At 46.1% G+C, this 16,187-nt stretch overlaps 1 protein-coding gene across 5 annotated transcripts in view; it reads left to right on the plus strand.

The window, feature by feature from the left end:
• The first annotated feature begins 560 nt into the window (after positions 1-560).
• Positions 561-16,187, plus strand: part of HMGB3 (high mobility group box 3) — a 47,398-nt gene continuing 31,771 nt past the window's right edge. For 2 of the 5 annotated variants that reach the window (XM_069063044.1, XM_069063043.1), the window contains exons 1-4: positions 561-682; positions 3,719-3,876; positions 4,715-4,854; positions 6,359-6,533. In XM_069063044.1, the coding sequence (XP_068919145.1) occupies positions 3,727-3,876; positions 4,715-4,854; positions 6,359-6,533 (465 nt within the window). In that variant the 5' untranslated portion in view covers positions 561-682; positions 3,719-3,726. Of the gene's footprint in view, positions 683-852; positions 979-2,607; positions 2,687-3,718; positions 3,877-4,714; positions 4,855-6,358; positions 6,534-8,728; positions 12,278-16,187 lie in introns of those variants that run through there. The other 3 variants (XM_069063040.1, XM_069063042.1, XM_069063041.1) reach the window with 3 other exon arrangements.

Raw genomic sequence — 16,187 nt, forward strand, 5'->3', positions numbered from 1 at the left:
CTCGGTGCAAGAATCTCATAAGATCTCACTGTCTCGTGCCCCTAAGTGGCGCCAGATCTGAACTGTTGCAAAGGTAAGAGAAAAGGAAGATGAATGTATTGGAATGGCAAGAAAACTTTTTACTGAGCAGAGCGAGCTGCGGCTCTTCGCTGTGGGTCTACAGCGGAGAGGCTGAGCCCTTCGGAGCGAACCCAAGATGGGTGCTCTCCAGACGCGCTCCCAGGGGTCGGAGTGGCCCCGGGCAGTGTGTTAGCTGTGAGCTCGGTGGGACGCCCGGACGAAACAGACAAAGGGTCCTTCACTCGGAACAGGGGCTGGGAAGCTTCGACAACAGGAGGGCTGGGGGAGTCACCCCCACCACTTTCCCTCACCCTAACTTTGGTTACACTAAGGAGTTCCTACTGATCATCACCATCTTATTCTCCATCTCTCCCTTCTTAGCTTTCCATCCCAGGCGGGTTGTTCTTTTTGAATGAATGACCCAAGTGACCGGGCCCAATCAGCGCTTCCGCCTTATTAATATGCATAAGGGCCACGGCCAATGGCCGGGCGAGGAGGCTGTTTTAAACGGCGGAGCCCGCTAGCCAATCAGGCGGCTCTCGTGGAGTCAGCTAGCGCGAGGTTGGGGGAGTGCTTAGCCGAGCGTCGTGCCCTGCGCTGCCCAGACTAGCGAACAATACAGGTACGTTCTGCACAGCCCGCTCCCGTCGCCACCACCACCACCACCACCACCACCACCGCCGCCTCCAACGCCGCCGCCGCTGCCTCCCGGCCCCGCTGCTTCTGCACAACTTTCCGGCCGGCGCTGCATCGATCCCCCCCTTCTTTTCCCTCCCCCTCCCCCCTTCTTTTGCCCTCTTTTTTTCCTTTTTTCTCCTTTCCGTTTCTTTTCCACCCCACTTTGCCACTTTCCTCCCTTCCTCTCCTCGACTCTCCTTTCTGCCTTTCTTCTCTGGCCGGCAAGGGGAAGAAATCCAGGTGTTTAAACTTTTAAAATTATTATTCCTATTTTCTGGGCTTCTCCTCGCAGCGTCTTCATGTCCCCCCCCCCTTTCTCCTGTCCCCCGCCCTTGGCTGATGCCCCGGCAGTCCGAGGCGATTTCTAGGGAAAGCTCTGCGATCCAGCTGTTTTCCGACAGCTGTAGCAGCGGTTTTCCTTAGCGCCCCGGGCTCCTAGGGTTTGCCAGCACAGGACAGGCAGCTTCGCCGGGAAGGAAGGTTCGGAGTCTAGCTTTGCGGAGTGTTTTCTAACAGGCTCGGTTTAGGGGTACGGGGGAAGGAGGGGGTGTCGATGCAGTTTTCACGCCCCCCCCTTTTCCCCTCTGGTCAATGCAGGCTAGAGCAGCGTTTTGGAGTTTTCTGCCTCTATTATATGGCTGGTGTAGCCCCTTACACCGCGACTTACTCTTCGCTTGCTTTTTCTTTTTCGGGGGGGGGGGGGTAGGACGAGCTGTTTTGCAAAGAGGCTGAACCCGAGTTTTCGAGCAGGAGTTGGGGCCCCGCGCTGCCTCCAGGGCGCAGTGCGGACAGCTTTGTGTGACCACCCCAGGCTGGGGCTGGGACGTTCTGTCCCCAGGCGGGGCGGTCGGCTGAGGAAACTTAACTGTTCACTCTAGCTATTCGTGCGCAGTACTGGGGGCTTGGGGGCGGGGGGGGGCACTTTGCCGAGCCTTCTGCATTAACATGGCTGTCGCTACTGGAGCATCTGACAGGCTAAAGCTTGCGCGCTGTCGGGGCGAGTGGGGGGGGGGGGGGGAAAGGGGGAGAGCGGGGGGGGGTGCCCTCTCCCTGAGCCTGGGTTCATCGCCCCGTAAGGAGAGCTCCCCCAGGCACACCCAGCTTCGCCTCCTCTTTCTCGCCTCTTCCTTCGTCTTTTTGGCTAGGTGGGAAGCCCTGTGCCCCCCAGTGGCCCTTACGAGAGGTCCCCCCTTGCGCTCTCTTCTTGTGCTGTTGGGCATTAACATGGCTGGCTTTGGGAGAAAGCAGGCAGCAATGGGGGGGGGGGGGGAGCAGTGTAGTGGCTCGCTGTCTGTGTGTAGATGTGTGCGGGGTTAGAGGGGGAGAAAAGACCTTTTAGCAGCCCGAAGGGGCCCCTATCTTTTCTCTCCCCACCTTGGAGCCCTTTCTCTGCTGGTCTCGAGACCTTGGGGAGTCTTTTAGGGGCGATTGGGGGGCGATTTTCACTTTTTTTCTCCCTTCCCCCTGGAGCGGAAGAGTGTAATGGCTGAACGGGAGTCTTTGTTATACAGAGTATTGCGCTAGGCAGGAGGGGAGGGGGGCACCCTGCAAACCAGCATCTCTCCCTGGAGCCCCTCATCCCCACTGCAGCAAACCCGCCCAGGGGGCTGGAGGGGCGCCTCCTCTGGGGTCCTGGCGCTTGGGGGGGCCCCCAGGGTGCTGGGGATCCCCATCGCTGGCGCCCCGGAGCCAGCTACTGGCCACTGGGGGTGCATGCTTGTGGCTTTGTTAGGAATAGCAGCCTCTACTGCCTGAGCCTGAGCCTTGCACAGGCAGAGAAGCCATTTTAGCGAATGGAGCTAGAGCTGCTGCTGCTGCTGCTGCTGGGGCCAGAACAGCAGCTCTCACTTCTCTCCATTCCTCAATAGCACTGAGCCTCTACTTCCTCAGTGAGGGCATCAGGCGAGAGCTCGCACCCGGGCCCCCTTTTCAGGCGTCTTTCTTTGGGGTAAGAACACTCCAGTGGAGTAGAGGGAAGGAATTCAGGGGGACTTTCTTTCATCAAGGAGCATTTCACAAAATGGAAGATGAATTATTGGTGTCTTGGTGACCTGTCGTTTTTTTTTTTCTTTCTTTTTCTCTTTTTTCCCCTCCAAGTAGAGTTTACTGTTATTGGGTCAGGGTACGTCCAGCCAGGGGAGCAGGAAGCCCCTAGCTGTTGCAGGGGGGACCCACAAAGGCCCCCCCCTTACATTAAGCACTGATGGGAATTAAAAATTTTTTTTTATGATGACCTTGGCGGGGGTAGGGGAGATGGATTAGAATTAGAGTTGAGGGGGTTTGGTCACTACTTTAGAGGAAACTTTGAAGAAGGTACGAGTTCCAGAGTATATTTTACTTAATAGAGTGGCAGAATGAAAAGGGGGGGGGGGAACTCGGCAAACCACAGCCTTTTAAATAACTTTTCTCCCTTTAGATCAAGTCTAATTTGGAAGCTTCTCTTATAATGTAAGGGATACTTGCCGGCTTTTACAAATAAGTTCTCTTGCAGAAAATTTTTTAAAATGTGAAATGCTTTTTGGCATTAATTTAAAATCTTGCTTTCCTCTGGACTGGTTAGAATGGGGGGAGAGGGTTGTTTTATTTATTCATTTATTTATTTTTGGTTTGCTAATTTTGTCATATCTCTTAATAAGCTGGGGAGGAGATTTTTGAAGTCAAGTCAGCTTGCCAAGGTGGATGATGCCCCAAATACCCACCGGTTTTTCTCAAGCACCAGTCTTTAAAAACTTTTGGTCCAGAGTAGGAGCTCCGGCTACCACGGTCCATGCTGCTTGTCAGGAGTGCTTTGCAGGTTCCCCATTCTAGCCCAACCATACAAGTGGCTGGCTGCTGGAGTCATCCTATTTTCAGGACTGCTGCCTTCCCTTTGAATTGTTTTCTTCTTGGCAACTGAAAGAACTGAGTTGCCTTTTTCGGGGGATGTCTGTATTTCTCCTTCCTCAGCAATGATGCATGTTTTAAAATTTATCTTTTCCAGAGTTCACCATGGCTAAAGGTGACCCCAAGAAACCAAAGGGCAAGATGTCTGCTTACGCCTTCTTTGTGCAAACTTGCCGGGAAGAACATAAGAAGAAGAATCCAGAGGTTCCTGTTAACTTTGCAGAGTTTTCTAAAAAGTGTTCAGAGAGGTGGAAGGTACACTGTTTTCCTTTAAGACATTTAAAGAAAAAAATTTTTTTAAAACAGATCTGTGTTTTCATAGTATATACTCTAGGTATGGAAACTCCCTCCACAGATATAGATATAATAACTCATCTGTCATTTTGTGAGGTGCCTGAGCCACTGAGGTTAGTGACTTGACCTGGGGCACTCTGCTATAGAGGCAGGAATTGAAAGTCTTCTGTACCCCAAGGCTAGGCACTTCTGCTATACTTCACTGAGGTTAGCTCTACCTAAGAGTACATTGTGTTGCTTTAATAAATATTTTTTGCCTGCCTGCTTAGGAGACTTGAAATTGACAAGCAGAGCCCCAGTGTGTAATAGACACCGGAAACTTTGTTGACATGGCCATTGGAATATTTAATCCACTTCCCCCAGGTCTGTACTTTCCTTCTGCAAACTGCTCCCTGGAAGGAAGAGGCTGGTGTCATATAAAAGAACACTAAATTTGGAGTCACAGAATCCAGGTTCCAATCTTGCCATTTAGCTATAGATAATCTTGGGCAAGTCATTTCTCTTCCTTATTCTCTTTTCTCCCTCTATAAAATTAGGACTGTGACTAAGAGGGGTTTTGTGACTTTGAGGGGTCCTTCCAATTCTAAATCTTATTTCAGCCCCTCAGTTTTTTTGGGGGGATTCTGAGTTGGTGTCAAACTTCCACATTGAACTTTATCTGTTTTGTCTTTGTATCCCCAGTGATTAGCACAAACCTGGCACACAGTAAATGTTTAGTGAATGCTAGTTGACCGACTGATTAATGGATCACCGAGTAATGGTTGTCTCTAGCTTTTGAACCTGTCTCATTTCTTCTTAGACTATGTCGGGGAAAGAAAAGTCCAAGTTTGATGAGATGGCCAAAGCTGATAAGGTACGATATGATAGAGAAATGAAAGACTATGGACCAGCGAAGGGTGGCAAAAAGAAGAAGGATCCTAATGCACCTAAACGGCCACCGTAAGTTACTCTGGCTCTCCTCTATATTCACTAGAATTCTTAGGGTGTTTTTTTTTTTCCTGCTTAAATTCCATTTCATTAATGGATGATAAATGTTCACAGATCATAGGTTTAGAGGTAAAAGGAACTTTAGGGGTCACCTACCTACTCCAAATCCCCTTGCTTTTCTCTTACAAATGAGGAAACCAAGAGTCAGTGACTTGCCTGTGCTCACATAACTAGTGAGTCTAAGAACTTCAACCCAGGTCTTCCTGATGTCAAATTCAGTGCTGTATTCATTGTACCACACTGTTCACAATGAACTTTTAAAGACTTATTTGTTTTCTTCCTTTTCTTATGCTTAAAAAAATAAAGCCTGACTTCAGCTTCAAGGCCTATACTGCCAGAAGCCCAGGTGAGTAGCTTGGTACTTGCTACTTAACTAGTTTAATTGAGAGAGCCCTGGATTTGGAAGTCAGGACCTGAGGTTGAGATAGCTCCTAGAGAGCAAAACTTTTTTTTCTTTCATTCCCTGTTACGTAATAGGCCCTCAAACTCTTATTAAATTATTTAGTACTTCTGTAAACTTGGGCAAATCATTTCACTCTCTGGCCTTCTTAATTTTTCCATCTGTGAAATGGAGAGATTGGACTGCTGATCTTCCTAACTCTAAATTTGTGATTTTACAGAAATGGCCTTTACTTAAGCCAACTCTTTTTTTTTTTTTAAAGCAATCGGGATTAAGTAACTTGCTCAAGGTTACACGGCCAGTTATTTCTGGGTGTGGTGCTGAGTATCTGAGCCCAGATTTGATCCAGGTCATCCCGACACTGGAGCTGGTGCTCTTACTTGCTGAGCCACCTGGCCACCCCAAGCCAACTCTTTTTCTTGATATCTTTTTACATTGCCTTACTTTCTCCCCCCCTCCCAGGAAGCTATTTTTCATATTGAAACCATGAAATCATATTAAATAATGAAAGCAAACATTTTTTGAAGAGAGAAAAAGGGGGCAGCTAGGTGGCACAGTGAATAGAGCACCAGCCCTGGAGTCAGGAGGACCTGAGTTCAAATCCAGCCTCAGACACTTAACACTTACTAGCTGTGTCACCTTGGGCAAGTCATCCCCAATTGCCCTGCCTTCCCCCCTCCAAAAGAAAAAGACTAAAAAGAGAGAAAAATTCAGTAAATCTGAGGAATTCCCCCCTCCCACTCTAACTACTGCAGAGGAGGTAGAGTATATGTTTTCTCATTTATGAGCCAATTTTAAAGTAATTATATAAAGAACTAAGCCATTTACAAAGTTAACAAAATGAACTTTCTATGGGATTTTTTTCTGGGGAACAAACTGGTAGAAAGAACCCTTTGAGAATTCGTGCATATCCCTTGCTCAACCTGAGACCTTCAGGAGCCCCGTGAATTGAATCGTGGGGGTCCAAGCACTCTGCAACCTAGGACATTGTTTTTTAAGGCTCAGGCTATCACGAATGCTTATCTAAACACTAAACATGCTGACTTTTTCTCCAAGGTCTGGCTTCTTCCTGTTCTGTTCAGAATTTCGTCCCAAGATCAAGTCTACAAACCCTGGCATATCCATTGGGGATGTGGCAAAGAAGCTTGGCGAAATGTGGAACAATCTGAGTGACAATGAGAAGCAACCTTATAATAATAAGGCAGCCAAACTGAAGGAGAAATACGAGAAGGTAAGAAGCTACACATGCGGGCTTAGGGAGAGCTTGGGCTACTTGGGTGTGGAGGAGAAGGGCTGGCCTTGGAGTCAGGAAGACCTGGGTTCAAGTCCTGCCTGACACATTCTAGCTGGGAGACTCTGGATCAGTCACGATCTCAGTGCCCCCCAGGCAACTCTCTGAAACTAGGACCTGCAGGTAAGTTGCCAGTCTTCATCTGTGGAAGAAGTACCCTGCACCTGTGAGATAACAGGTCAGAGCCAAAAAAAAGAAAGAAAAAACATTCTGCCAAGGAAGTTCGGATGGAAGCTCCTTCAATATGTGAGAAGAGAGGTGCCTTGCAATAGGTCTTACCTGGACAGTGCCAGAGGCTTCACTGGTTATTGTGCTATTGGGCTTTTGTGTGTTTGAGTGAATAGTAGAGGGCTGATCATAGATCTTTTTTCTTTCTTTTTAAATTAAAAAAGACCACCTAAATGTCTCACTGTGAGACAAATGTCTCACAAAAAAAAATCACTGCCACTTCCTAGTGACTCTAAATCTCATAGAACCTCCAAAACATTGGGCAAGTCTGATAATGTATGTACACTATATCCTCCATCTTTCTGCTGATAGGAGGGAAGCAGTCTTATGATAGAATTTGGGACAAAAATTGTTATTTTCTTGGTCTACCTTAGTATCTTGATTATTAGTGGATAGGGCACTGGACTGGGAGTTGGGAAGACTGGAGTCAAATCCAACCTTAGACATTTACTGGCTGTGTGACCCTGGGCAAGTCAATTAACCTCTCTGTGCCTCAGTTTCCTCATTTGTAAAATGAGGGATGTTGGATTGTGGACCTTTAAGGTTCCTTCAATTCTTAAGTATGTAATCCTGTCTCTTGCCTTCTATCAAATAGTTACCGAAGCCAAAGTCACTACATGGTTGACCTCATGAGATCTTCAATGGAAACGTATTTAGATTTGGTGGGATTCCTTCTTCCTTCCTTTACCCCTCCCCTTTTTTGGTAAATGCTGGATAGCTAGGGATTTATTAGGTACACTAGCTGTTTACACACTGGGTGAGCGGCTTTGGTTTTGCCGTGTTCTGCAAAAGGGATCAAGTATCTTTAATATTCATAAGCTCCCTACAATTAGAAATCTGGGGAAATAAAAAAATCGACAGGCTAAACTAAATTCATAACTACAGACAGCGCCATGAACAGGCATAGGGAGAGTGAGAGTGAGTGAGTGATCAAAGCAAGTCATGGGGTGAGGGTGGAAGTACTTATTCCCAGAGATCTGGCCACAGCAACTCATGGAGACTTTTCCCTTAAAGGGAGGGAGTATGGTATGCCCACTTCCTCTGTCTACCATGAAATCCTAGCTCCTTTTGAAGTATTGAGAAGTTATCTTTGATAGCCTTATAAAGATTATTGCTATCTTTTGTCTTTCATATTCTCTTCATCTCCAATCAGAGACAGTGTGGTGTAATAGTAGATAGCTGGCTTAAAGCAAGGAATACCTGGGTTTCAGTTTGGTTTCTGATACATGCTTGTGCGTGACCCTGGGCTAGTCTCATTAACCTCTACTCCAGGCAACTCTCTTAAAGATGAAAAACTGAAGAGGACGTACCCAACCTGCTTTGGTAGAGGGAGCCCCCTCACCTGGGAGTTCTTATACCAATGGAGGGGAGGTATAGGTCCAGTTTCTATTCCTATCCTGTTCCATTCCCAGAGAGACATCAATTTTTACCAAAGAATACGAAGAAATGGGGGATTGGGGGAAAGACAGTGCAACCAAACTACCCATCAAGTATGTACAGCATTCCACACCTATCTTTCTCTCTTCCCCACCCCCCAACCTCTGCAAAGAAGCAAAGGGGGTATCCTTCAGTAACCTTTTAACAAGCAAATCAGTTTATTGTAGTGCTTGTCTTTTTCTTTTTCCCTCCAAGGCTATTGGGCACAACTATCATTTTTCTCCTATTTCCAGATTGTTTCTAGCCCAAGAGGTCTGGTGTAGTGGAATGAGCCCTGGACTGGGGGCCTAAGACTTGGCTCTGGCTCCACTGTGAGCATGTGAGTTTGGGGCTGGGGGTTGATCTGACTCACTGACCTCTAAGGTCCAGGCCAGCTCGAATACTCCATACCCACACACACTTGGATGAAAGAAAGACCACTGGTGGTGAGCTTGTCAATTTCAATGGCGCCCCCTCTCTGCTCCTTCTAGGATGTCGCAGATTATAAGTCGAAAGGGAAGTTCGATGGGGCAAAGGGGGCGGCTAAAGCTGCCCGGAAAAAGGTAGAGGAGGAAGACGAGGAGGACGAGGAAGACGAGGAGGAGGAGGATGATGAAGAAGATGACGAATGAAACTGTACCATATTCTGTCTCCATGTGAATACCATAGAGTAGGGGAAACACCTTTAAATGAAACACCTCTCCTTTGTGGTGTTGATTGCCCTCATTAGGTTTAATTGGCTTCTGATCACATAGCTTCTCAAAAGTGCTTCTAGATAGACATTGTAACTGGTTTACATGAAGTGGCTATGGGTATCTCGGAGCACCCAGAAACTGTATCAAAGTTGTACATAATTCCAAACCTTTTTAAAAACGAAAAGGCGTTCTCGTGTTCTCCTCACTCTGTGCACTTTTGTTGTTGGTGTAAAACAAAAGCATTTACAAATGTTTTCAGGCTTTTTTTTTTTTAATTTGTAAGGTGGTGTTTAACTATGGTTATTGGCTAGAAAATTCTGGGTTATAAACTGTACATATCTATAGTTCGTAAAAACAACCAAGAACCCCACACCCCTAGACAGATTCTTGGGGTACAGGCTTGGAGGTGGCATGAGGCTCATCTGCCTTTCCTAGGGGGCTGCAACCCAAAGCCTACACTGTGAGGGTAGATTGCAGATACACTGCAGTGGGTGTCCATTAGCTTAAAAGTTGTCTTTCTGTATATATAGTGAAATAGCACCCAGCTCCCATTCTTAGGTGTCACTAGGGGGGGTGGGGTGGGGGTCAGCTGGCATGAGAAAAGTGTCTGGATTTTTGGTTTTCTTTTTAGTTGAAGTGCAGTAGTTTTAAATTGAAACTGTAGAGTTCTGCCTTGTATCAGTCAAACAGAAAGCCAGGGCAGTGATGCAAGGGAAAAAAACAAAAAACAAAAGTCTGTTCTTAAACACAATTTGGAACCTTTCAGGGTTTTTTTTGTATGTTTAGAATGCTGAAATGTCTTTGAAGCAAAATAAACAGTATTACACTTTTAACAACTTCATGACACCATTCAGAATTACTCGGTTTCAAGTAAACTTAACAGTCCAAAACAAGACTACTTTAAAGCCCATGAGTCTGGCAGCCATAGATCAGCTATTTCCTAGTTATTCCCCCACCCCCACCTGTTTAAAAAAATAGAACCAAACCTAAGCATTGATGTTCAAGGGAGTATCTGCTTTAAGTTACTCTGTCATTTTGATTGTTGATATAGGAGTAGCATTAAAATGGTAAGCAGGTATTGGATGGGGTGTGTAGATGAGTAAAAAAGTGACCATTCTTGGCCTCTCCTGCCTATAAGTTAAAGCTTGCAGAAATACTGAAAAACAGGTGGTGAGGTTTTAGGCTAATTCCACTGAACAGGTTTTGACTCCTCCCCCCCCACCCCTTCTCTGGTTAAGTTGGGTATGCATTTGCTATATGTACTAAAATGTGCCTTTTAAAAAATCCTTTTTTAGTACTGCTTCAAATTTGTTTTGGGGGTTCCTTCCCACCTCCCCTCAGTTTTGGTCTAGCACTCAAGTTTTTGTCCAGAGAAGCACTAGAAAGTTCTCAGTTCTGCCAAGGCATAGAGATGACATAGCTGAACAATGGCTTCTTCTCCAGCCTCCTGGGTCAGCTACCACTTCTAGGAAGGACAATTATGGCTACTAAGTGGGGGTTATGGTGTAACACGCCACTTCCCCAATATAGGTGGGGATACTTAGAGGCCTGGGAGGGAGACTCTGCAGCATGTTTGTCCCTCATCGCAATGTCTTCCCCCCCATCCCCTTCCCTCCTTTTAATCACTAAAAACAATGTAGAAAATTTGTAGAGTGGAGGGGGTGGCCCCATTGAAAAAAGCCGAAGTGTTTTTGAGAAGTGATGGAAAGAAAACGTCAAGTGTCTGTAAAGAGGTGGAATTCTTGTGGCTTAGAACACTACAGTCCAGCAGTTTAGGTTGAAATTGGAAGAGTTCATCCAATGTGTCCTATGTGTATGAAGGGAACCTTTCTCATGGTCTTTTAAACCAAATTTTTCAGCTTTCAAAGGTGTAATCAGGGGTCACTTTTCAGTTAAGTTAGGGCGTGGAGGTGTGGCCTGTATTCTAAAATTGGTCAAATGGTCTTGTTGATGGCTTTTCCTTTGTGCTGGGGCAGTATTTCCCTGTATCCTCAATTCTGGTAAAGGCTTAGGGCTGTTTTTGTCTTGTGGACATGAGCCATTCTGACCAGTGGGGTCACCTGTGGAGCCTCTTTCACAGTCTGTTAAATTCAGACCTAGGGCCATTTAGGGGTTTGGGTGCTGAGTGCATGATTAGAGACATATTTATTCTTCAGTCTTCCTTTTTCTCTCTGCAACTCTTCCCTCATTTTTTTTTTCTCACAGATATTGAGCTGGGGGGGGGGGGTGGCACCTAGGGCTAGAGAAGTTGCTAGCCTATGTTCCTAGGTTCCCCTATGTACCACAATTCCATTTCCATGCCTGACTTATAAACTCATCCCAAGGTGCAAGTCTTAGGAGTAGACAGAGCCAAGGGGATGTCTTTTGGAAGTGGGACATGGGACCTGGGCCAGCTTGGCACAAGGTGTCCCCTCCTGGTGGGCATTTTGACATGTCTGGTTTCACATATGAGTAAAAGCTGGTTTGAAGGCTAGCCAAGGCCTCTGCTGTGCCCTGTGATTTGTGGTTCAGTCTTGTTTACTGAGTATTTACCTAGGCATCATGTTGGCACGCAAGTTCCCCATGTGCCCACTGGGGCTGCAGAGTGAAGCGGTTGGACTAGATGACTTGGCCCTTCCAGCTCTGAATCCTTTGATCCTGTTCTGACCCTCGTCCTTGAGTTGTCATTTTAGGTTGCAAACTACAAGCCTCTTGGGCAAAAGGGTGGCATGCAAGTAAAGGGCATCTGAATGGAACCCTCATTTGGTGATTTGGGTTCATTCCTTACCTGTTCCCACCCTAGAATTTTGGAAACTTTCTAGCTCCCTGTGAACTGGTATTTTCAGAAGCATGTTGAGGGGCTATAAAGAGTAACAGAACAATACATTTCCAAGAGAAGGCAGAACCCAAGCAGTGGCTGTTGGGATGGTGGCTTGTTACTTAGATTTCTTCAAAACTGAAGCTTTTCTAGGTATTAAGGAAAAACATTTGCTTATCAGAGGAAGCTGACCCCATTAGGACTGGGGCTGTTTTGTGATGCTTTGATTGGGGGTGGAGCTAGGTCTGATTGGTTTTTGCAATGCCAACCTGTCCATACATATTTCCAATACTGCAGTCTCTAATGCTCTTCCTGTGTTGCTTCTCTCACCCCCCCTCCCTTTCTCCTTTTACTTTCCCCTCAATGAGGTGTGATCTTTGGGGGAAAACAAACACACTCAAAAAAACCTGGGCTTAATGTAGCAACTGTTGTCAAAGTGTCTCTCCCATGTTTATGTTTTTGTCAAAAAGTGTATCTTATCTAGGGACCTTTTTGGAAGCATTCATTTTCTGTAATAAAGTTTATTAATCAGTCTTCCCAAAAAGAAATCTGTTGAAGTGAGTGTTCTGCGGCGGGGACACAGATGGTGGCTTGACAGCCTGGACTTTAGTTACTGACTAAAGGAGAGGGTGATCATAATTAACATTTTTGAAAAATGTGTGACTCGACATAATGAAATGGAAGATGGTGCAGTTGAGCTGCATTGAAAAAGCCAGCAGACTTTGAAAGTGACTGCTGACTCAATGAGGGTGCTATCACATGGCCAATGGGAAACAGTGAAGAATGCAGAACCCCTTCTTGCTTTAAGAGAGTGTATATATGTGTGTCCCCACTCAGACTTGCTTTCCTGATGTACTTGTCACCAAAAGCCAGGGTTTAGGATTCTTCTTCAATGGCCACACCCCTCAAAGCCAGGTGAACTCTGGGGCCTTGACGTTAGATAGAGCAAGAGGGCTAGATGTGTTCTCTGTGTGTACCCCCTGCCCCAAGAGGAAAACTTCTTTTTTAAGGGGAAGGCATTCCCAATGCCAAAGCAGATCTGTGCCTATAAGGCACTCAGATTAATTTAAGTTTCCATCACAGAATTTGAACCCAGGCCTTCCTTACACCAAGGCAGCTCTGAATCCACTAATACATGCTTCCTCTTAGACTTAGAATCCCATGGGGGCTTCCAGCTTGCCTAGTTCAACCACCTTTTTGTATAGAGCAAAGGAAATTTAGAAAAGGGATGAGACCCACAGGGTAGGTTCTGAATGATTGGGGGAGGGGGGAGGAGAAGAGTTAGGACTTATGAGTGAGGATGCAAATGGAAGGGGATTGGGAGACATGGCAGGGAGGGTAACAGTTCCCAGCTGTGGGCTGCAAGCTTGAAATCTTTGTTACACAGGACTGCTGTAAAAAAAAAAAAAGTGGCTTGGAAACTTCTGAGATGAAGCTCTTTCTATGTCTCTGACCAATGGAAGGTCATACTCAAAAGAACCTGGGGAAGGATAGGGAAGCGTACCTATACAAACTACTCATCTAATTGTGAAGCTAAAACTTCAAACCCTGTCAGATGAAGAGGTAAATAAGGAGTAGGAGCATAGATGTACAGCTGGAAAGGATTTCAGAAGTCATCTGGAAAAGGAGGAATATGTGGGAGCCAAGGGGCAGAGGCCAAAGGAAAGCCAAGCTGGTCTTCAGTATTTAACTAGTTTTCTTGGACTTTAGGCTGACACTTATTTATCCTTTGAAATATGAACTGAAATTCAGAACCCTTATTATTTTACAGTTGAGGAAACTGAGGCAAGCAGAGGTTAAATAACTTTCCCAGGGTCTCACTGCTAGTTGTCTGTGGTCAAATCTGATCTCAGGGCTTCCTGATTCTAGGCCACCAAGCAGACATGAGCAAAATACACTAAGATACAGTGTACTGAGCCTTCCTTAAAGCTCAAATGCTGCTTTCTGTAGGAAGCCTTCACACTCTGAGGTAGCAGTGAAGAAGGAGTGCATTCCAAGAATGGGGAAGGGGGGGGGGGGCAGACATACCCAGTGCAAAAGGGTGGAGATAGGAGGCCAGCATGTCACTCAGTATGGCTGGACCATATGGCATGGATTAAGGTCAGCAGTCATCAATGAGAACTGAGATCACTAAACTAATACAGAGAAACAAGGGCCTAGGACAGATCCTTGAGGCTGGCGTGATCTGGATGATGGTCCAGAAAAGGAGAACAAGAGAAAGCAGTGTCATAAAAACCTAAGAGAGAAGAAAGGGTGATCAATAGTGTAGTAGTAGTGTTATAGGCTATAGAGAGTTGAAGCAGGATGAGGATTGAATGCAAGTATTTGATGGGCTATTAGGTAGAACTTGGTTCTGCTTGGCACTGGAGGGCAGAACTGGCAGTGATTGGGGGGGGGGGGGGTTAGAGGTAGAATCCAGCTGGAGGAAGCAACAAGCTTTGCAACAATTAGAGCTCTCTCCCAAAGGGACTGGTTTGGCTCCCCTCCATGTCATAGAGGGGACAGGTGCACATACCACTGTGCTCCCTTCCAGCTCCAGGATGTGAGGCTGCACCAGTTGAGGGCAGGATTGCAGTCCTCATCCTGTCAACTTTTTCTTCCCTGTCCTGCCCACTCTTTCTTTGTAAAGCATCATCTTGGTCCTGCTTCAGTTTGGAAGTCCTTTACTTGAACCCATTTCCCTATAGAAACAAGGTTATAAACTGTCAGGTTCCCAGGCACCGAGTCCACAGTGCAGCTAAATGCTGAGTTGATTTACTGCCACTTGGCCACCATGTAGGACAGTGATTCTGGTAGGGGAAAGAGCCCCAGATCTGCCTAAGGAGCCTCCCAAATGCAGTCCTGAAACCCTAGGGATAGCATCCAACAGAGATATATCCTGGATGTAGGAGACCAGGTAGGGATTGGATCCAAGGCTACAACTCCTGTGGGGCAAAAGGGAGGGAAGAGGCAAGTCTGCTGGCCTAGTCAAGGTGGTGAATCCTGGCCTGGGAATCCATTCCAACTTAAGAGCTGTTTGTAATCAGGCATTTCAAGCTGAATATAATTTTGAAACATGGCTGGATTTGGCATCGGGAAAGGTGAGCTGCAGTCCATTTGGTACTAACCCACAGTATGATCTAGGACAAGTGACATTACCTCTCTGGGGCTTAGGGTCATCACCTGCACGAGTTAGCAAATCATAGATTTAGGGGTAGAAGTAGTCTTTGAAATGATCTAGTCCAACCTTACAGCTGAAGAAACATCAAACAATGACTTGCCCAAGGTCACTTGGGTAATAGACGGTCTTTGTAAACTCCTGAGCAATGTGCTCTGGAAATGGTGTAGTTCTTTTTCTGGGATTTTCCTTTTTCAAAGGGGCTACTACAGCTTCCTGGGTACTTGTATCACTGGGTTAACTTTGACTGATTGCATATGTGTAGGCCTAAGCCTGGTGTGGGGCAACAGTGGGGCCAAATGTGAAGAGGCAGACTGGCTGAAAAATGGGCCTCACTGGCAGGAACTGGCCATCCCATTCAGCCTGCTATTCAGAGCCTCAGTGTCCTCCCTCATCTTCTAGCTAATATGTTGAGAATACTTTAAGGTCTGCAAAGTGCTATACACAAATGACCTCATCTGGCCACCTAAAATGGGGGTGGCATTCATGTGCTTTCACGTTAGGTTGTTGTAAAGAGAAAAAACCAAAATGAGACAGAGGAAGCACTTTACAAACCAGAAAATGCTAAGCTTCTCCTCATACTAGTAGAGGTATATATGTTCCTTTTTAAAAAAGAAATCCTTGCCATGTATGGGGGTCTCATGCTGGTAATCTCTGCAACTGGGGAGGCTGAAGCTAGTGGATCCTTTTGAGGAAAAGGGAATAGGCAATGGTATAGTGCTCTCTGATGCCAGGCACAGAGCTAAGCACTATACAATTACTTAATCCTCCTAATAATCTCGAGACTGCAGAGGTGCTATTATGCCCATTTTACAGAAATTGAGGTAGGCAGAGGTTAAGGCAAGGCCAGGGCTGAGTCTTGAGAATTCAACTGAATACATTGTGGGAACCTGCCTTCAGCTACATCCTATGCTACTTCTAGTTGCCTGCTAGAGACAAGGGAATTTCTCAATAAGAAAAAACTGGTCAACATGACAGGAAATCCTGATCAATCAAGTTATTTAAAGGTCTATCCACAGTAGAAAGGAAACCTGGCAGAGAGCTGGGGCATGGAGGATGGGCATGATGATGGCTCACATTTGGCAAGGGAGTGGTTCCCTAGAGACATCTACAAACATTGATTTAAGAGGCTGCAGGGTGTGACATTGTCCTGGGCACTTTGAGGGGTATCAAAATCAGAGATTTGGCCTTACCTGAATACAGCTTATGGGCAAATATGAAACTTCAGTTTCAATTCTGTAGATTTTGTGAAAGAAATAACCTCGTTTCCATGTGTCTCTCAGAACTCTTTCACCTCTGTG

Source organism: Petaurus breviceps, unplaced genomic scaffold, assembly GCF_028583685.1.
Source record: "Petaurus breviceps papuanus isolate PSGF00001 unplaced genomic scaffold, PetGlider_PUasm1.0 90535, whole genome shotgun sequence".
Lineage (NCBI taxonomy): Eukaryota > Metazoa > Chordata > Mammalia > Diprotodontia > Petauridae > Petaurus > Petaurus breviceps.